Source organism: Terrapene carolina, unplaced genomic scaffold, assembly GCF_002925995.2.
Source record: "Terrapene carolina triunguis isolate 2854851 unplaced genomic scaffold, T_m_triunguis-2.0 Scaffold66, whole genome shotgun sequence".
NCBI classification, from domain to species: Eukaryota; Metazoa; Chordata; order Testudines; family Emydidae; genus Terrapene; species Terrapene triunguis.
The window spans coordinates 841,623-863,470 of NW_020664417.1; the positions used below are offsets into that span (position 1 = coordinate 841,623).

At 40.6% G+C, this 21,848-nt stretch overlaps 1 protein-coding gene across 1 annotated transcript in view; it reads right to left on the minus strand.

Annotated features, from left to right (window-relative positions):
• Positions 1–21,848, minus strand: part of LOC112101780 (bifunctional heparan sulfate N-deacetylase/N-sulfotransferase 4) — a 155,805-nt gene that overhangs the window by 30,461 nt on the left and 103,496 nt on the right. The window contains exon 6 of the mRNA XM_024192643.1: positions 767–949. Within this exon, the coding sequence (XP_024048411.1) occupies positions 767–949 (183 nt within the window). The remainder of the gene's footprint in view (positions 1–766; positions 950–21,848) is intronic.

Below are 21,848 nucleotides of genomic sequence, written 5' to 3' on the forward strand. Positions count from 1 at the left end.
TATACCACTGTAAATCTGGAATAAGTGCACATATTTCCTTTGCGTTATTCTGGATTTACACTTGTGTAACTGAGAGTATGTTTTGGCATATCATGTGTTGAATCAGAGAGCAACCATGAATATGTGATAATTATTTGACAATTGCTATCCTGGCCTTATGTGTAGCGTTGGCGTTTATTTCAAATGGAGGTGGGAACTAGTCATTATTGAGTTGGGGTAAAACACTTTATTTTCAAAGTAACTGTTTATGCTAATCACTATCGACCATATAGGATTTTTTCCTTGCTGTTTTAAAGAAGGGGATATTGTATTCTGGGAATCCTTACTATAGCTGCAGTGACTTAATGCTAGTGATTCCATAGTAATGGGCACAATGAATCTGCATTGTGGTAGATCTCACTCATCTGTTTTCATCCTAATGATTGTTCATCAAGGTAAGTTTATACAATGTGATGCATCAAGAAAACAAGCGGGAAGAGGGATGGGAAGCCCAGATAAATAGCAGCCAACTGCTCTTAAAGGGCTGGTATTTGACTGAGTTTAAGCAAGTGCCCTGCTTTATCTATGCAGATCACATAACAGCTAACAAATATGCAAATATATTCTCAGTCAAAGCTGTTGTCTTTGAAGAAAATAAAATGAATCCCAAAAGGCATTTAAAACAAAATAAAATATCTTCATTTTTAATGTGTCTTTGCAAAAGATGTTAGAAGTGCATTGTAATTGAAGAATTATGAGTGGGGCTATTGATGGTATGTTGTATTACCTGCCAGAGAGGGGCCTTTTGCTCAGGGAAGAGTTCAAAGTACTTGTGAGCCAGCTGAACTGGAGGCAGGGTCTGTAGTTTTAGGTTAGTCCAGCTCTGAACAAAGTTGGCCAGATTCACAAAGGTATACAACCCCAGGCGGTCATTCCCGTAGTTGGATAAATGGGTCATGAAGATGCTGATCTGAAAGGTAAACAAAAGTGTTTTATAAATCTTACAACAGCAGGACATCAATAGATGGCAGTAGCTGTATTTGAAGATTGAGTCTTGCATTTTCCTGTAATAATTTTTTTTAAAAAATCTAAACTAGCTGTGCAATTAGTTTGCACATTCACACTCTAACTGGGAGGCATACCTGTTTGAAAGTTTTACAGCCCCAACTTTGTCTGCATCTGCAGCATCCCTTTAGAGTTCCCCAGTCCCACTCAAAGGATTTGTTCCTTCATCAACTTCCCCATGAACTACATTAAAATGCTACATTTAGACATTTTCCCCTCTCTTGTTTTGAAGTTTAGAAACAAACCAAACAGTTTTGCATCCCATTTTCTCTGTTGAATTTAGTCCAACCTCTCTCAAACAGTATGCCTAGAAGAAGTTGATTTTTTCTGACCTTCCTCAATTGTCTTGTCTGCTATAATATTCATAGGTTCCCAGTCCTTCCACAATTCATTGCACTCATATTTTTCACCCCAAGAAACTATGAAGCGAAATTACTCCTCGTGAAGGTGCTGATAGCTTGAGCCAGGTCTGATACATTCAAATGCAGTGTAGGTTTCCTCACATAGCACTTGAACCTCCCCTCCTTGCCTGAATTTTGTCTTTGTGAGAAGTTCCAGAAAAATCTTAGAGAAGACTGGGATCATTTATCTCATAGAGACCATACATTGTGGGCTACAGGAATAACCAATTCCTCACCAGTGCAGATTAACCCATTTCCAATATGGCCACTTCAAAAGGGAAAGTTCAATCTACATGCTCATTCCATCTCTGCAGCTTAAACTGCCAACAGTGGTGCTGACTAGTGCTAATTGTAATGGTGCTTTTTGTATAACTTTCACCAACATACAGCCATGAGCCTTTATCAACTCTCAATCACTACAAAACTGGATACAGATTGGATTCAAACTGGTGGCAGAGAAAGGAAGGCTCTATTGCCTTACCACAGAGCATCCTTTCCTCCCTCTCACCTTCCTTACTTGATTTAAGAATTCTTACAATTCCAGTCCTGGTATTCTTTTACAGATTGAAAAGTTGCTGTGATGGTTTTGTGATGCCATAAAACTCATTTTCCCTTGTCCCACTTTTGCTGACATCACAAGACATTCTTGTTTATTTGAATTTGATAATCTCTATTTTTGCTTTAAAAAACAAACAAACTTCTGTTTTCAGAGGAGACTTGAAAGACTGCATAAAAGTGTTCTTTACCTCAAATGCAGATGTTTTTGTTTAAATTTGTATGATAGCAGGCTGGAAATGTTAGATTCCAGACATAATTTTTCCTTGAAGGTAATATGACTCCTGTCTTTTTAGTAGTCTTATTTTGTTTCTCCTTTACATGATCACTGCTTTGCAGATCACCGTCTCAGGCTCGGTGATGAAGGAATTGGTATGAACAATGTGACAAACATAGTTCATAACACTACATATAAAGATATCCAATTAAATTTCACCTACGGAGAGGCATTAGTCTCTCTCTAAAAGTTCATTATTTAGCTCTATGGGGAAGCTATCTATTCTGGATTTGCTACTTACCTACTTATAGTGATTGGATTAGACTTTAATAGTAAGTACATTGTCAATAGAAATTAATTATACAGATATCAAGAAATATAGTGGTAACTGATCTCCATATGTTTATGTATATTTCCAGTGGAATTGCTCTGAGGTTAACAGGAAGCAAAATGCATCTGATCTCAATAAGCAAAAAATAATAAATGTCATCCCTGCAATTAAGAAATAGGTCATGCATGTTGTGGTAATTATACCATGTGTTGGATGGTGTTATTATGAGGCAGAAGGTTGGAGACAGAATGATTTTTAAACTTCCAGGGAGTGATCTCCAGGAATTGTATTGCCTGGAGATTAGCATTTTACTCTACCTTCTTAATGCTATGACAGAATGGAAATGAAAAATAAAGAACACGGTCAGACTTGTGCATTTACTGGTCATTATTGACAAGGATATGACTTGTGCATCACACAGCTGTGAATTTATCATCAAAATAGTCTCTTTCAGATCACAGATCTATTCAAAGACAGTGACTCCAGCATCCCCTAGAAGTGTGCATTGCAATATGAGGCTCCAAAACAGTAGCAGCCAGGTTTCTGGGGGGGGGGGGGGGGATGTCTGCCCTTCATTGAAGTGCTTGTTAGATGCTGCAATAACCTATATGCTGCTAAAGAGGGCTATAGATTCATACCTAAGAGTGAGTGAGAACTTGCATACAAGGATGAGTTGGTGAGTAATGAACTCATAAGGGATGGTTCAGCACATTAAACATCAGATTCCCTAGAATGTTGACCTAAATATATATCACCCCAATGAAAGAGTGATTTTGTAAGAATGGGGACACAGGTTTAATCTGATGTCATTACGCACTATGTCTTTGCTACTAACCTATATGGGCTCATTCCTGCAAGTTGCAAGTTCCTTCTGGCCCTCATCCAGCAAAGAAAGTGAGTGGGACTATCTGCTTGCTTAAAGTTAAGCACATGCTTAAGTGCATTGCTACAGCAAGGTCAAAGTGCTCAGGCTTGAGCCCTAACAGAGCCTGAGAAAGGCTGCACTAACACTCCTTACATGCCTTTCTACCTCTCAAGGTAACCGTAGCATAGAAGCAGTGCATTTTCCATTTCCACCTTTGCAGAGCTGCTCATGACCCGCTTCTTTAAGAGCAGGCTCACATTGTTTAAAAACCACATCCATTAGTTTTTTAAATTATTTATAAGGCTTTGAGTACTTTTATGAGGTGAAGATGGATGGAATTTAAGAAAATGTCTCTCAGGGCTTATCTCCAGTGCATTTGCACTGTGCCCACTTTATTCCACAAAAGATCATTCATTGTTCATTTTTATTCTGTTCTGAGCCTCCTCTGAGCAAAGATTGGGAACCGTACAAGAGTTTTTAAATCAATTGGACTATGCTTAAACTGCCAATTTCAATGTTTATGCACCTTATAATTTAGCATCATTTGACATAACTAGAGTGTGCATTAATATATCCAGTGCTCAACACTATACACATGTAACAACCCTGATATTCTGGGCCATTTAAGGCAACATGTGTTTCCTTCTCTGTACACAAGTACACATCTCATAGTAGTGTCAATAACTCCACCACTGTGTGGCTCAGTTTACATAATGAAGGACAGGTTAGAATATACTAGTTAATAATAAGTGAGGGCCAACATTCTGGCAAGAATAAGGATAGTAGACAATTTTAGAAGAATCTTTGTTTGTGTACTCACTTTACTTTTTTTTTTTTTATTAAAGAAAAGACTCTTTGTACTTGAATTCATCCCATAAAAAGATGTGACAAGTGCTTCCTATGAACTATTTAAACATGATAAAATGAAAACATTTATAGGAAATATTAGAGAATATAATTTCCTCTATGAAGCATCTCTTGTTTCTGATGAGTGCCAGAGGTCGTCTGCCAGTGGCATTTAATAGCAAATAAAATGCATGCAAGTTAATTCTTTCTTTCTCTCCCCTTCATCTAGTGAAAATTCTTCTTGTGGAAATATATGCGCAGGAGACCTTTCCGAGGTTTAGCTCATGTTAACTTAACAATTTACTTAGAGCTAGCCCAAACCAAAACCCAGATATGAATATCCCTGAACTTTGGGAACTTGGGAAAGTTCCGATCCATGTCAGCTCAGGCCCATTTTACTATTCAACTAGCTCTCTTCTTCTCCTCTTTGAAAGTGAAAAAGAATGTTTTTAAAATCATTAGTTGCTGCTTCTTTCCAAAGTAAAGGATAATAAACAAGGACAATATCACCCCTTCCTGAGTGTGGCATGGATAGCCATCTTACTTACAGAACTTCTATATCTATGAGAATATAATGCTCCCTAAAATGACTGAGTTGGCATGATGCTCTTAACTTCTGTACCCAGAAAGATAATGGAGCAAATAATTAAGCAATCAATTTTCAAACATCTAGAAGATAATAAGTTGATAAGTAACAGTTAGTATTGATTTGTCAAAAACAAATCATGTCAAACCAACCTGATAGCTTTCTTTGACAGGGTAACAACCTTTGTGGATAGTGGGGAAGCGGTAGACGTAGTATATCTTGATTTTAGGAAAGCTTTTGATACTGTCCCGCATGACCTTCTCACAAATAAACTAGGGAAATGCAACCTAGATGGATCTACTATAAGGTAGGTGCAAAACTGGTTGGAAAACCATTCCCAGAGAGTAGTTATCAGTGGTTCACACTCATGCTGGAAGGACATAACGAGTGGGGTTCTGCAGGGATCAGTTCTGGGTCCAGTTCTGTTCAATATCTTCATCAATGATTTAGATATGGCATACAGAGTACACTTATAAAGTTTGCGGATGATACCAAGCTGGGAGGGGTTGAAAGTTCTCTCGAGGATAGGATTAAAATTCAAAATGATCTGGACAAACTGGAGAAATGATCTGAAGTAAATAGGATGAAATTTAATAAGGGACAAATGCGAAGTACTCCACTTAGGAAGGAACAATCAGTTGCACATACAAAATGGGAAATGACTGCCTAGGAAAGAGTACTGCGGAAAGGGATCTGGGGGGTCATAGTGGACCACAAGCTAAATATGAGTCAACAGTGTAACGCTGTTGCAAAAAAAGCGAACATCATTCTAAGATGTATTAGCAGGAGTGTTTCAAGGAAGACATGAGAAGTAATTCTTCTGCTCTACTCCATTTTGATTAGGCCTCAACTAGGGTGTTGTGTCCAGTTCTGGGCATCACATTTCAGGAAGGATGTGGACAAATTGGAAAGAGTCTGGAGAAGAGCAACAAAAATGATTAAAGATCTAGAAAACATGACCTTTGAGGGAAGATTGAAAAAATTGGGTTTGTTTAGTCTGGAAAAGAGAAGACTGAGAGGGGACACGATAACAGTTTTCAAGTATTTTAAAGGTTGTTACAAGGAGGAGGAAGAAAAATTGTTTTTCTTAACCTCTGAGGATAGGACAAGAAGCAATGGGCTTAAATTTGAGCAAGGGAGGTTTAGGTTGGACATTAGGAAAAACTTCCTAACTTTCAGGTTGGTTAAGCACTGAAATAAATTGCCTAGGGAAGTTGTGGAATCTCCATCATTGGAGATTTTTAGGAGCAGGTTAGACAAACACCTGTCAAGAATGGTCTAGATAATTAGTCCTGTCATGAGTGTAGGGGACTGGACTAGATGACCTCTCAAGGTCCCTTCCAGTTCTATGAGTCTATGATTCTATGCTGTGAAGTGCATCTAGGGATGACAGTGCTAGGGATGTGATGCACAATATTGTTGCACTGCATGTGATCAGCAGGAAAGGACTCCTAGCATTCAGAAACTGCTTAAGGAAGAGTAGGGCAAGATAGAGCTCAACAAGGCAGCATGTTTCCTTCTCAGTACACAAGTACACATCTCATACTAGTGTCAATAACTCCACCACTGTGTGGTTTAGTTTACATAATGAAGCACAGGTTATAATACACTGGTTAATAATAAGTGATGGCCAGCATTCTGGCAAGCATAAGGATAGTGGACATATTTAGAAGAATCACAAAATGGGCACAACATAAACATAGCAAAAAAAAAAATCCTAATGACAAGACATCCCAGATTCCTACAGGAATCTGGTTCAGGTTCAGTGTAGAAGTAGGTTTAAGATTAAACTGCATTGAACAATGTGTACTAAATGCACACAGATGAACAGAAAAATACTGAATAAAACCCATTGCCAATGCTATATGCTGAATAAAACCAATTGTGCATTTGCTTATTGTGAAGCTCATGCTATGCTGATGCTATTTGCTATGAGGGCAGTATCTGGAATGCATATGCTTTGCAAGAGAGCAGTGTTCATTCATACTGATGGGATATCTTATTAACCTTGACATTCAACAGCCAGCCAGCTCAAGCTGATAGTTAATTATGGAAGAAGAGGAGGGTAGATCATTAAATGCTGGGTGTGTGTAGCTGTAAAGAATTCTCTTTTTACTTTCTTCTTCACCCTTCCAAATCTCTCCTTTCCCCACTCCACCCTTCAACTTTCCCTCTCCTTCATCCCCACGCAAAATCCCTTTGTCATGTTTCCTCATTAAGGCTATGTCTACACTAGTGAGCTTACAGTGGCACAGCGGTACCGATACAGCCGTGCCGCTGTAAGATCACTTGTGTAGCCGCTCTATGCTGGCAGGAGAGAGTTCTCTCATCAACATAATAAAACAACCTCCACGAGCGGCAGTAGCTATGTTGGCAGGAGTAGCTCACCCACCAACACAGTGCTGCCCACACCGGCACTTGTGTTGCTGTAATTTATGTCACTTGGGGGCACTGTTTCACACCCTTGAGTGACATAAGTTATACCGACAAGTGGTAGTGTAGACATGGTGTCAAGGCTGATTCCCCACTCTGGCACTTTGAGTGCAGAAGATGGGGGCCCACAAGGGAAGAGCTGAGAAAGAAAACAAAGGAAATCAGATGTTGCCACCAGCTAATTAAACAACATATGCACAAACCTCTTAGGACACAAGAATCCTAATCCTGTTCTTAAAAATAGGTAAATTTTATTAAAAACAAAAAGATAAAAAAATACATCTGGAACTTAGGCTATTGCTAGATTTTAAAAGAGCAAATATAATAACTAAGCATCAAGAATGGTTTTCTTGAGGTCCAGCTTAATGGTTACAAGCAAAACAAAAGCATTTGGGGGTTAGCACAGAAAAGTCCACAAGCCATAAAGAAATAAAAGAGATAAACCTAATCGCGTCTTCTTAGATATTTCCGGATCTACTTACATAGCTGGGGTTTTAAATGAGTAGTTTCTAGGTATGATCTGATGATTTTTCATACCTGGCGCAAGCTCTTACAGCATAGTCCAGCGCTGTCCCTGATCATCGGGAGAACAACCACAGACAGACAAAAGGGGAATCTTGTTTCAATTTTAAAAAGTTCTAGCCTTCCCATTGGCTCTTTTGGCTAGGTACTCACTCACTTCCTTTTACCTATGCATAGCAGTCAGACTTTTTAACCCTTTACAGGTAAAGCAAGTAGAGAACAGCTACCAAGAGGGATTTTATAGCTAACTGGCTGGCTGGGTGTCCATAAAAGGAAGCTACCCCTTCCCCCCTTCATTTATCACACATGGCCTTACTCTATTTTCCCTATCCAGAATCCCCTTTTTGTACCCAAGCCATTCTGTCTCCTCCCTCATTTTATAATAAATAAATAATAATAATAATACCTAGCTCTTATATATCACTCTTCATCTATACATCTCAAAGTGCTTTACAAAGGAGGTCAGTATCATTCTCCCCATTTTATAGATGGGGAAACTGAGGCACAGAGAGGGGAAGTGACTTGCTCAAGGTCACTCAGCAGGCTAGTAGCAGACCTGCGAATGCAACACAGTTCTCCCAAGTCCCACTCCACTGCTCATCCTCTAGACCGAAAGGAGATGAGGGTCTACTCTAACCCAGAGGGAGAAAAGTCAGGAGCTCCAGAGCTGTCAGAACTGCTGCCCAAGTAACACAAAAAGACCAGCATAGATAGAAGGGACCCACTCCTTTATGTCAGTGGGACTTCCCTTCCCACACCTGCTCTCAGTCCACTGAGAAATGAGCTGGCATGCACTCCTCAATCCACTGCAGCCCCTACCTTCTCTTCATCTACACCAAGGGAGAGGAGCTAAGGGCCCACGACATAGCAAACACTTTAATACTGTTTTATTGCAAATTATGTATATTTTAATTCTACGTTTTTGCTAGAAGATGTCCTCAGGTCTTTAGTTTCTAACGAATAGGCATCCACCACACAGAACCAACACAACAATGGTCACAGATCTGACATGCGTAGTTGCAGTCCCAGCAAAGAGGCCCAGGATTAAATAAACACAGAGGCTGAACCACCATCTCATATTGATATACTCCAGGTCATTGCTAATACACAATTACCACAATATCTAGGCATCCTCTATGGGTGGTCATTTCATACTTCAGCAACATTATAAGGCTGTTGCTGGAAAGTTTGCACTGCCATTGCCTTTTGTGATGATAAACAGTCCCCAAGATTGTCAATTTATCTCTTTTTATGAACACTGAATCACTTAAAATAAATTTTAAATGGAGAAAAAACGGCCAAGATTCAGTTCAAGGGCTGAGGCAGTTCTGATTTTGTTACTGGAATTGGTTTACTTATCTCTCTTGATGTTATATACTCTATGCTGACACTATGAATAGGTACAGGATAATAAAGCAATTTGACTATCATCTCTTTTTAAAAAAAAAACAAAAAGAGAGTGCTTTGAGAGTTCAGGCCACCTGTGCATTTAATATATCATTTTGGTTGGTAAATAACATTTTTTCCATTGGGGTAAGGTGAGGTGGTGAAGAGTGGTGGTTTTATATTTTCTCTAACATTCAAAATTCAACAGAAGCTACATCCTGCATCTGGTTATGTACCAGATTCCCAGTAATAATATTTGGTTAGTGACTTATTAACAAATTAGAACTCTTTTGACTTGAGACAGCTGAGCATGTAAACAATGATCTTCCTGAAAAAAAGAAGCTGGGCAGTGACTTAATCAAGACAGAACCACAAGGGCAGCTGTTCTAACAAAGAACAGAAGGCTCCTGCTGTATTTCAAAGAACTATTGCTTAACAACCCATTTTTCTCTCCTTTCAGTGTGGGCCCAATTAATTATAATGACTAAATACCATCATTAATTTTGGTGCAAACTTTTTTGGGCAGCAATTTGGCTGTGGCTTAGGGCTCCCTCAGCCATGTCCAGAAATCAACGCAATTTTAGAAGGAAATTTCACAGTGTAGGAGCCAAAAGTGACTTGCAGACTATATGAACCCAAGACTTACTCATAGAGCCAAATGAAAGCTCCCTTTTTGTTTACTTAGCAGAGCTTCTGCCTGTAGCTTCTAAGGGCTCAATCCTCTACTTTATCCTAACTCTTTGTGCAGCTGCTGTGGCCATGCAAAGCTGCCTTGGAGATGCTCTAAAAGGGCCACCTGATGCAGCAGAATTCTCAGGTGGTGCAAAGCTGATGTAGCTAGCTCTGGATGGCCTTCACCCCCACTCTTCCTGTATTTTGGGATCAGAAGAGGGTGTGTCAGAGGCAAGGGGGAAGAGGCAAAGCCCACAGCTGTACTGGTTGCAGAGTCTCAAATGCTGTAAGAGTCTCATCCATGGTAATGTGATACATAGTTTTCAGGGCAGGCATAATTGTTTTATGATGTGTTTGTACAGCACCTAGTACAATAGTGCCTGATGCATGATTGGGATGCTACCACAGTACATATACAAAATATGCACCCTGAGAGGGGGTTGATCTTTGCTAACCAAAACATTCTGGTCACTAGTTCATTTTTATAATTATGTCTGTTGAGATGGATGGGCCAGTTCACACCTCTCAGAATTACTTAGGGCTGGCTGTAGACTAAGGAAGACATCACTACATCATTTTACACTTGGTTCACGTTTTCAAGGTTCTCTCCTGAACTCTGAGGTCTAGAAGCATTTTGACAATGAAAGCGTATCTTCTGGAACATCAATGGCTATTTTATTTGATGATCAAAATATTAATCAATAAAAATATTCATTGACACACTTTACAATATAAGTAGCAATGGATGTTCATGTCAATCAAAAAATGACACTAAAAAGCTTTAAAAACATGTTTTACATTTTGCTACAGTTTAGAAGTGATAAATTTTCTAATCTCAAAATTCAGCAATATATGCATTAGGAAGCACTGAAGAATGTTAAAGTGTTCATTTTAAAATAATTTGAACTCAGATGCATTAACAGATCTACTTATGAACTCCCATAAAATTTATTCTGTAGTCAGAATTAGTTATGAAAATTTGGGGAAAATGCACTCATTATTCATACAAACATAAGAATGGCCATAATGGGTAAGACTAATGGTCCTTCTAGCTCTTTATCATGTTTTATGACAGTGGCCAGTGCCAGATACTTCAGAGAGAATGAACAGAACAGGATAATTCTCATCCAGTCATCCAGTCCCAGCTTCAGGCAGTCACAGGTTTAGGGACACCCAGAGCATGAGATTGTATCTCTGACCATCTTGGCTAATAGTCATTGATGAACATATCTTCCATGAGCCTATCTAATTCTTTTTTGAACCTAGTTATACTTCTGGCCTTCACAACATCCTCTGGCAATGAGTTCCACTGGTTGACCGTGCATTATGTGAAGAAGTACTTCCTTCTATTTGTTTTAAACCTGCTGCCTATTAATTTCATTGGAGGACCCCGATTTTTGTGTTATGTGAAGGGGCAAATAACACTTCCCTAGTCACTTGCTCCATACCATTCATGATTTTATAGCCCTCCATGATAACACTCCTTGGTTGTCTCTTTTCTAAAATGAATAGTCCAAGTATTTTTAATCTCTCCTTGTATGGAAGCTGTTCTATACCCTTAATCATTTTTGTTGCCCTTCTTTGTACCTTTTCTAATTCTAATATATATATATATATATATTTTGAGATGGGGTAACTGGAACTGCATGCAGTATTCAAGGTGTAGGTGTAGTATTGCTTTATATAGTAGCATTATAATATTTTCTGTCTTATTATCTATCCCTTTCCTAACGGTTCCTAACATTCTGATAGCTTTTTTGACTGCCGCTGCATATTGAGTGGATGTTTTCAGAGAACTATCCACAATGACCCCAGATCTCTTTCTTGAGTGGCAACAGCTAATTAACATATTTTTTTATGTCTAGTTGGGATTATGTTTTCCAATGTGCATTGCTTTTCATCTACCACTTTGTTGCCCAGTGAACCAGTCTAGTGAGATCTCTTGGTAACTCTTTGCAGTCCGCTTTGGACTTATCTTGAGTAATTTTGTGTCATCTGCAAACTTTGCCACCTCCATGTTTACCCTCTTTCCTAGATCATTTATGACTATGATGAATAGCACAGAACCCAGTAGAGATTCTTGGGAGACCCCACTATTTATCTCTTTCGATTGTGAAAACAGACCATTTATTTCTATGCATAACAAAGGAGTTTAATCCCTCCTCTAAATGCAAATGCCAATGCAGTCTTAACTCCGGAGCTATCACAATGACTATAATCTTTCTTAATTAGAGTTTATAGATTTATACTTTGTTCATTTATTTTACTAGTTGTGTAGCTTGAATGTGAAAATAAGTTAAAGAAATGTAACACAGACCAATAAGTGCACAATGGCATATTTTGTAAAATTAATTAAGTTTTAGTTATACAGGAATGCACTAACACTTTAAGCACTCGAAAGAGGCTGCCAATTTTTAGTGCTGATTAAGTGTAGTGTGTAATGATGAGTGTACAAGGAAGTTCTGCTGTGTTTATTCTGCATTAACAACGTACTTTCTATAACTTCCAAGTAGTTTAAAATATATTACAATATAAAATAAGTGTTTTTGTAAAGTAGTTTGCTGGAAGTTATGTTAATCTCAATTATAGACGTACAGTTGTCTTTGTACCTATTGATTTTTTAAAAAATAGTTTCTTATATAGCACTTTTCATCAGCATGTCTCAGAGTGCTTCACAGTCTTTAATATATTTATCCTTACAGCACCTCTGTGACGTAGGGAAGTATTATTCTTCCATTTTACAGTCGCAGAACTAAGGCAAAAAATGGGATCCATGAAGATACTTAGGCACCTAAACCACAGACTTTGGTGCCCAAAGATGCAGCTAGGCACCTTACCTGCTTAGGCACTTTTGAAAAGCCCACTAGGTGCCTAACTCCCAGAAATATTTTAGTTCTCACTTCAAAGCATTTAGCTCAAGAAGTTCTCCTGAATCAACAATTTGGAACAGTTTCTCAAGGGGTTTTCATCAATGACAAGCTTTAAATCAAACTTGGATGTTATTCTAAAAGATATGTGCTAGGAATTATTGTGGGGAAGTTGCATCATCTATGTTCTATAATAGGTCAGACTAGATGATCAGAATGGTCCCTTCTGTCCTTGTAATCTATGAAGCCTAAAAATAACAGATCCTCAGTTGGGGCGAATCACTGTAGCTCTATTGAGGTCAGTTCAGTTATGCTGATTTGTGCACTAGCTGAAGTTCTGGCCAAATAGTGTTGCTGTCAGTGTTTTCCAGAAGCATGTGGTCCACATTCCACAGCTATCAATATCCCTGCTGCTCAGCCCAGCCTATACAAGAGAAACCAGCACATAGATTCCGGTTTATCTTACAATGGGACATCTGTTCAGACATTGGAATAAATTCCCAAATAATGACTGGAAACTGATTTTTAACACTCCAGTACTGAAGTGATGACTGGACCAATACAGCCCGTGAAGAAGGACAATTACATCCAACCCAAGTATCTTAAAAATGTTGCAATCAAGCATTGGTTCATATCTTTATGATGTGTATTGAGGTTGATCTTTTAAAATGTGCCTATTGATTGATTTAGCACTTGCACACTGAAGAAATTACAAAACTTCATGTATCAATAATGTGCTCCACCTCATTCCATCAGTTATTCAATAATTTAACAAAAACAATATCTCCCTTAATGCCCTGATTCTGGGCTCTGCCTGCCCCCTTCTGAAAAATCCAAGAGCAAAGGTAAGCCTTGCAACATGCCCTGAGGGTGAACATTATTGCTGTCAGAGAATTGGCTGTAGTAATTGTTCGCTGTTTTTTCTTAACACATTTTTTTCTCCTTTGCCTCTGCATCTCTTAAATAAAATATAACTTTAATTTCCTTCTTTGTGTTGCAAGGGATTTTAGGATATATTTTGCACAGATGACATGATACAAATAAAGTTGTATAGTAAAATATGTCCAGTAAGACTGTTCATATCATATAGTTGCAATAAAATCCCTTACAAATGAAATGTGGTAGCATATTTATGTCCACCATCCACTCTCCCTCGCACAGAAATGTCCCAGGAAAATTAGTTTTGCTAATCTGTCTCTTCATTTTACTAGGAAAGTGTTCTACCCTTGTACCAACTGCAAACTGTCATAATTGGATGTAGCTGGCAGCATGCTGTGTGTGTGCGTGTGTGTGTAAGTAGTGTAGCATCGTTAAGAAATGCAATATACTGTCAATTGTCCATTTACCAATAGCTAGTAGCTCTGATAGTTTGGCCATAGAAATCCCTCTTTCAGTTTCAAATGTTCAATATGTTCTGAATCCTGACAGTCTATTAGAGATTACAACTTTCTATTGTTTGAGCCATAGTTCCATTCACTGATTCTGAATCCCAGAACATTTAGACCCCTTAATTGCACAAACAGCTGCACTAACACAAAAAGGAAGCTGAAACTGATATTTTGTGTTGACAAAGCACTAAATTTTAATAATGACAAATTATTTCTCCAGAATTCAGCACCATTCATATTCATGACCCTTCTGCTACTGAAGCAAAGAAATTTGTGGCTGAAAATTGTACCTTTACTTTTGCTCTATTCCCCTTCTGAACTTTTTACTTTTTTTTTTAATCATACCTGACTCCATGATCAAATATTTTCTAAACACATTTTCTCTGAAGAAAGAGCCACAAAGGCAATATTTGGAAGAAGCCATGCTTCTCCCTTGACTAAAGCAGCAAAAATTAGGCTGATTTACAACATATTTCCCATGACTATTTTCATTATAGAGGCGATATTACACCTGCAATGCTCCCATTGGTGTCAATGGAAACTGTGTACTTGAATGAAAAGTAGTATGTAGTCATTGTCTTTATTTGGTTGATGTGATTAAATGAATTATTCGTATAAACTTAAAACTTCTATACAGTGCTTCTCTCCCAGTGAGACTAAAGATATTGTATTTATACCTATAAAACCGCTTTTAAACACCAAGCAAATCATTATATACTGTATTTACCTGCCATCACTGCTTGCAATTGTTTCTTTGGTTGTATATACATTTGATACTATCTTGCCATTACAGATATCTATGATTCTAGATGTAGAAAGATAGTTAGAAACTTCTTCTCCATTAATCATAATTGGCCCTTTTCTTTTCAGCTACCTGTAGTATTAATTGGCAGCTCTCACCTCCTAGCCTGTCTCCCCCGCACAAAGCACAGTAGTGTCAATGCTGGCAGAGCACAGCAAAAATAACTTGTGACTCCGTTGACATTAGCAATCTCACTGTATGGCTACAATAGGATGGTTTAAGTAACTGAAGCTTTAGGTCCAGTTAGTAGACAAAACCACACTTCATGCAAGTGCTTAACGCTACAGCCACTAGGGAGCATATCTAAACCTCCTTGCATTCCTTTGATGTGCTTCCATTGACTTCAGTTATCCCATGAAGTCTTCAAAAGCCTAGAAGCAATGCAAACCTCCAGCAATGTGAGACTGGAAAAACAACTTCTTGCATGGGACCTCCTTTCTTTGGAAGTCATGATAAGAATTTGTTTTGTCACCAGCTATATTTTCTCAATGGATTATAGAAAGCTAAAATATTCTCATCCTTGGAGTATCAACACGTGGACTCTTACTGTGACTTGAGATCACAACATCACATCAGATGATTAGGCTTTACTTTTCTCTAGGAGTTATATAAATTATATATTGCACATATATTGTGGATTAATATTTAGGTTTTGGTGCTGGTGCCGTTAACGTGAGAGAATGACAACACTGACTATAGAACAATTTGATCCAAACTGGTGCTATTTAAGTTTCTCAAGGTAGCTTTGTCAATGCACCACATTCCTGACCTGCAAGTCCCTTACTGTTCTAATCCAGGGCCCCTCTTGAGTAAAGACTGTCAATCATGGCAAATGTATGGTGGCTTTTTTATGTGGACTCCTATCTACTCCAAGCTATAGATGGAAATTGAGATAGGGATGTATTACCTCCATTCTACAATTGAGGAAAGGAGGCACAGTTAAGGGTCTGCCAAAGTTTATATAGGAAGTCATTGGAGGAGTTCAGAAGTCATCCTAGGTCTCCTGAGTCCTAGTCCAGTGCCCTATCCAGCAGGCTTTCCTTACTACCTCATTATACATATCAACATGTTCCTTTTTGTCTGTCTCCTCTCTAACCTATAGTCCCAATTTGCTAAAATGAACATTTTAGTTATTCCAGAAAAAAATCTCCTTCAAAATATTTCACCTCACACTGAAGCTTAGTAGATATATTACTTCATGTAGTCCTGAGGAATATGGGTGTACTAATAAAACTTCAACTTGTGTTAAGCATAGGCTCATCTAATAACATTGTAGCTACCTTATCCCCTTTAGGTTATGTGAATTGGGTTCTATTTTAAACAGTCTCTCTGGAAGAATTGTGGAAAGTCAGGTATTAGGAAGCAAATATGGTGAAGGGCCAAACATTATAAGATTTTGGTTTCATATAAAAATACAAAGTAAATGCCTACTTTAGCACTACTCAGAATGGATGACACTTCTACTAATATTGTTCAAATGACTTATTATTACCACTGTAGTTTACTAGAGAAAAAAAAATATTCTTACACCAGAGGGCTTTCCAAAATTTCAGAAGTTTTAGTAATGGAAAAAATGACTAAGCTAAAAGAGGGTACATGTGACAAGTACTTGGGAACATGGCTGCCCATTTTACTTCAAAGTTTCATTTTTGAATCTTTTTCCTTATTGAATGGGATATTCATATTTCTTCTCTCCTTAATGATATTAGTTTGACCCATGTGACCTATAGCTTGCTTTTGTATATAGTGGCAAGGTCACTTTGCAGTACCCTCTCTTTCTCCCTCTCCAGGGCCCCATAAGAATTGTACAGTTCACAGTATTTCAGATAAAATTACCCCTTCAGGGTGGGAATCTAGTTTATTTAATCTTGTACAGAGTCTCTAGTGGCCCTATAGACCCCAGACCCTTTCCTCTTAAGGCAGGGAACCTCACAGCTCTCCTTCTGGGACGTGGGCTGTTCTTCTCCCTGATCCCTTTGATTCACCTTTCACTAGTTCCACTCAGGCTAGCAACAAAGTCCTTCACAAAGCAGAACTCATTCCTCATAGTCCCAAACAAACAAAGTCCTTCCACCAGACCCAGACCCTCCTTCCCAAGGGAGTCAGTCTGCCCTCCTCTTATTCAACCACCACTCCCAGGCTTTACTTAGCTAGAGCTCAGCCTTGTGGCTCTAATAAACTCCCCTGTTATTAAGGTCTTCCCTGAAGAAGCCCTTCCCACTATTTGCAATTTCCTCAGCTTTCTTCTCTTCCTGTATCATCCTGCTGCCCTTTATAGGAGAATCACCTGATCCAATTCAGGTGTGCCTCTTTAGTAGTTAGCGTTGGCTAGCCTCAGGCCCTCCAGCCTTCAAAAGGTGAGCCACCCTGTTACATGGACCTAGGTGAAAATGGTTTATATTAGTCACATTTTGAAAATTAATAAAAATATTAAAAGTAAGAGTGGACATACAAGCAGATTCTCACAGATCTTCAAATTAATTTTGCTTTTCTCTTTTTTTTTTCTTGTAGTCTTCAATTACAATCTCTTAATCTTTGCTGATTTTTTTAAAGTTAATTTAGTAGCAAGGAATATTCATTTATTCACTTAAAGAGAAGTGTGACTACTCAGTTCCTTGATGATATCATTGACCAAAGGAGGAAGGAGAAGAATTACAGTGGGCTTGACTGAGGAATTTAAAATGATCTCAGGTGATGAAAGCTAACCAGCTTTTTCCTTTATATTGTCTCCATAATCCTTTGAGCTCCTGCTCACTATGAGTGATGCTCACCCAGTTGCAGAGGGACCTGAGAAAGCTACATGTCCCAGTTAAGCTCCACAGTGGGGATATGTGGTGGGGTTGGGGGAGAGCAGTGGCTGCATAGGGGACCATCACATCTATGTACCATAGAAGGGGCTTTGCACTGGCTCTGAATAGACCAATTAAGAGGCAGCATTGGAGTGAGTGTTAAAGAATACATAAAGTCCATGTTATATGTGGATATATGGTATGAGCAGATACTGGATACTATTTCAGTCAGCAGGCCAGAACAATGGCCAGAGAAAGGCTACTATGCAGACCTGTCACCAGCCTGCATATTGGGGTTCATGTGATTTCACCACTCTGCCTGACTCAGTATCCTGTAAAAAGCCCAATTACTCAGGCTTTCTTTTTTAAGGAAGGGTAAATTTCACCCTCAGCTTGTATATGATCATTTGTAAAATCCTGACGTGTAATTAATAATGAGACAGCTTAGTCAATAAAATTATTTAAGATCATCCAACAGGGATCAGCATTTAACTGTAGATTAAATATCTCTACAGCAAAAGTAATTAGTTTTCTAGAATTTCCAAAACCTCTTAAGGGAACTATTGAATGGGTCCCATCCCCCTCTTTTATAGTTACTGAGATATTTCATCCAGTTTGACTTTTATGCTAATGGAAACAAACTGCTATTACATTCCTTTGAAGAAATCCAAACAGGATGCCTATGTGTCAAGCAATATTAAACCTCAAAGTTGTGTAAACCCCAAAGGATATGGAGCTATATAACTAAGTGCATGTTTGCTGAATCCATGTAATACCTACATGGTTCTGATTTTTGTTTAAAAACAACACAATGTGTCAATCAAGACTATATGTAAACAATTGAATGGCATTGTGACGAACTGGGACTGTTCTTACTGAAATATGGAGAATGCCCACCAAAGGGGAACATCCAGCGTCAGGTCCATCCGACCCGCTCGAGGGGACCCACGGGACATGGGCTGCTATCACTGTGGCCAGAGAGGCCACATACGGGCCCAGTGCCTCAGGCTCAGGGACAGACTGAGCGGACCCAACCCACAGAAGGTTGACTGGGTAAAGACCCAACCGGACGAGGGGCAGCATTCCTAGGCAAGGGGGGCTGGCAGCGTACCACCTGCTAAGTAGGGAGGAGGGCTTCAGGCCAGCTCCTCTGGGGGGCTGGATGCTCCAGACTCAGGGTTTTTGGTTTACAGGGTAGGCGCGGGACGGTCCCTGCGGAGCGAGTACCTTGTTCCCCTGGAGGTGGATGGGAGGAAGGTCAATGGATACTGGGATACGGGCGCAGAGGTGACGCTGGCCCGGCCCGAAGTGGTGGCCCCCGATCGGGTGGTGCCCAACACCTACCTGACCCTGACGGGGGTAGGCGGGACCCCAGTCAAAGTGCCCATGGCGAGGGTACACCTGAAGTGGGGGGCCAAGGAGGGCCCCAAAGATGTGGGGGTACACCCATATTTGCCCACTGAGGTGTTGATGGGGGGGACCTGGAGGACTGGCCAAGCAACCCCCCGGGTGCCCTGGTTGTGACCCGTAGTCAAAACCGCCGAGGGGCACTGCGCCCTGACCTTGGGGAGGGTGCCTTGCCTGAGGTGCAGGACCCTAAACTGGTGGGGAGGGAACGCCCAGGGACACGGCTCAGAGAGGCTGCGGCTTCAGACCCAGCCGGCGAGAGACAGCAGGTGGCCATCCCTGTCCCAGCTGCTGAGTTCCAGGCCAAGTTGCAGAAAGATCCCTCCTTGCAGAAGATAAGGGACCTGGCTGACCTCAGTGTGGTACAGACCCTGGGGAGAGGTGGCCGGAAAAGATTCCTGTGGGAGAAGGGGTTCCTGTACCGAGAATGGGCTCCCCCAGGGAAAATGGAGTCGGGGGGATCAGGAGGCAGCTGGTGGTACCCCAGAAGTATCGCCGCCAGCTGCTGTACTGGGCCCATGACATTCCCCTCTCAGGGCACCAGGGAACCTGGCGTACCCAGCAGAGGCTGCTACGAAACTTTTACTGGCCTGGGGTCTTTGTTACTGTCTGACAGTACTGCCGATCCTGTGACCCCTGTCAGAGGGTGAGGAAAGCCTGGGACAAGGGGGAAACGGCTTTAGGACCCTTGCCCAGCATAGAGGAGCCTTTCCAGAGGGTGGCCAAGGTCAAAAGGGGGGCTCTGAACCAAGAGAGCCCGAATCACAGACCTCCAGACTGGAACGCTGGGAGAAGACCCCAGCCCAGTTGGAACCCCAGGGGTATTGGGGTGGGAAAAGGGCACGGACCACATAAACCTTCCCACAGGCAAACTACGAGTGCCATCGAGCACCCCCGACCTAAGGAGGGGCGTGAAACTGGAAGAGCCTGGTGTAATTCTCACCAAGGAATGGGAGGGATGCTGGGGCATCCATGGGAACGGGGGTAGGTTCGAACTTCCCCAGGTCACTGGCTGAAGTGACCCCACTCAGTTCGGTCTCGAAGGGGGGAGAGATGTGATGAACTGGGACTGTTCTTACTGTGGTCTTTGAATGCTGAGTGGGGAGTGTTGGCTGGGAAGGCAGGGGAGTGTGGCTAGGATGGTCTGCATTGGGGGATGGGAGACTGGCCTTGAGGGACGATACCTGAGCATGTAACATGAGAACCCAGGAAGGGGTTAGAGGCCAGGTGACACCTTTGCCCGGGAAACTGAACAAAGGCTGGGGAGAGAGTTTCAGAGCTGGCTGGTGGAATGGCTGGGAGGCAGACAGGGCTCTGACCCCTCAAGGGGCTGTGGTGCCCTGGGACCCCCAGATGCACCTAATTGGGGGGGATCCTGTTGTCTGTGCCTGCAAGACCTGTCTTGGACGGTGTTCCTGTCGTCTAAATAAACCTTCTGCTTTACTGGCTGGGGTTTGTGAACCCCTGGGGGTTCGCAAAATGTTCCCGGGGGTTCTCGGGAAAAAAATCCCTAATGGCGGACAGAGCTGTCCCTAGGTACCCCAGGCAGCACAGGGCCAGCAGCCCGGAGCCCCTGGACTTCCAAGAGCTAAGCAGATCAAAGCAAGCCTATCTATCACATTGAGGAGATTTAAACTTCAAGACTCCTTATAAGAAATGGAAAGGGAGGTGGATATTTTTTGCTGTTTTTAAAATGAAATAGGCAGCTAGTGTTGTTTTTAAAATTATTATGAAGAACAAGTTTAAGCTTTGTTGTAATGTGCGTTGTTTGCCTGGACTGCTCAAGACCTGAATGCTTGTGTAGGAGGAACTCTTTGAGTTGACTTCTTAAATACCTTCCTGCTGTTTCACATCTGATACTCCTTGATGAAACATAGGAACCTTGTCTTATAACAGGCTTATTCGAAATGATACAAGCTACGATAGTGAGATCTTGGAAGAGTGTTGCCATTTTCATAATGTAATAAAAATACTGTAATGATAAATAATAATTAATAATAAATAGTGTGTAATAAGCATGTCATAAAAACAAATTGTGTATTTCCAAGATCACTACTTTTATAATTTATACTTTTATAATTTATACTCAGGTAAAGGAGAAAATCCCTGGAAGTATTCATTTTTAGGAGGGGGTTCGCGAGACTTGACATTTTCATGAAAGGGGTTCACAGGTTGTTAAAGTTTGGGAACCACTGCCTTTGGGTATGAAATTAGATACCCGTGGCTGGTACGTGCCAGCTGATTCAGGTTTGTGGGGCTCAGGCTAAGGGGCTATTTAATTGCGGTGTAGATGTTTGGGTTCAGGTTGTAGCCCAAGCTCTGGAACACTCCTACCTTGCGGGGTGCTAGAGCCTGGGCTCCAAACCAAACCCAAATGTCTAAAGTGCAATTAAACAGCCTTCGATCCCCAGCCCAACGAGCCTGAGTCACCTGGCATGGGCCAGCCGCGAGTTTTTAACTACAGTGTAGACAAACCCTTAGGGGTTAATTTAGTTACATGCTCATTCAGGACGTAGCCAAACAGTGCATTTAGCCCCTATCTTCTCTGTTAAAACTTCTAAGGATATGAAATTGTACCATTGGTGATAGTGGACATGAGTCTACTAAAACTAAATGGTAGTTGGACTGGGAATTTGGTTTAGATCAAAATCTGGTTGCTTTTCTGAAGCTTCATGATCCTCTAAACCTCTGAAATTTGCGAAAAATGAGCTGAGAATCTTACAGAAACAAATTCTCT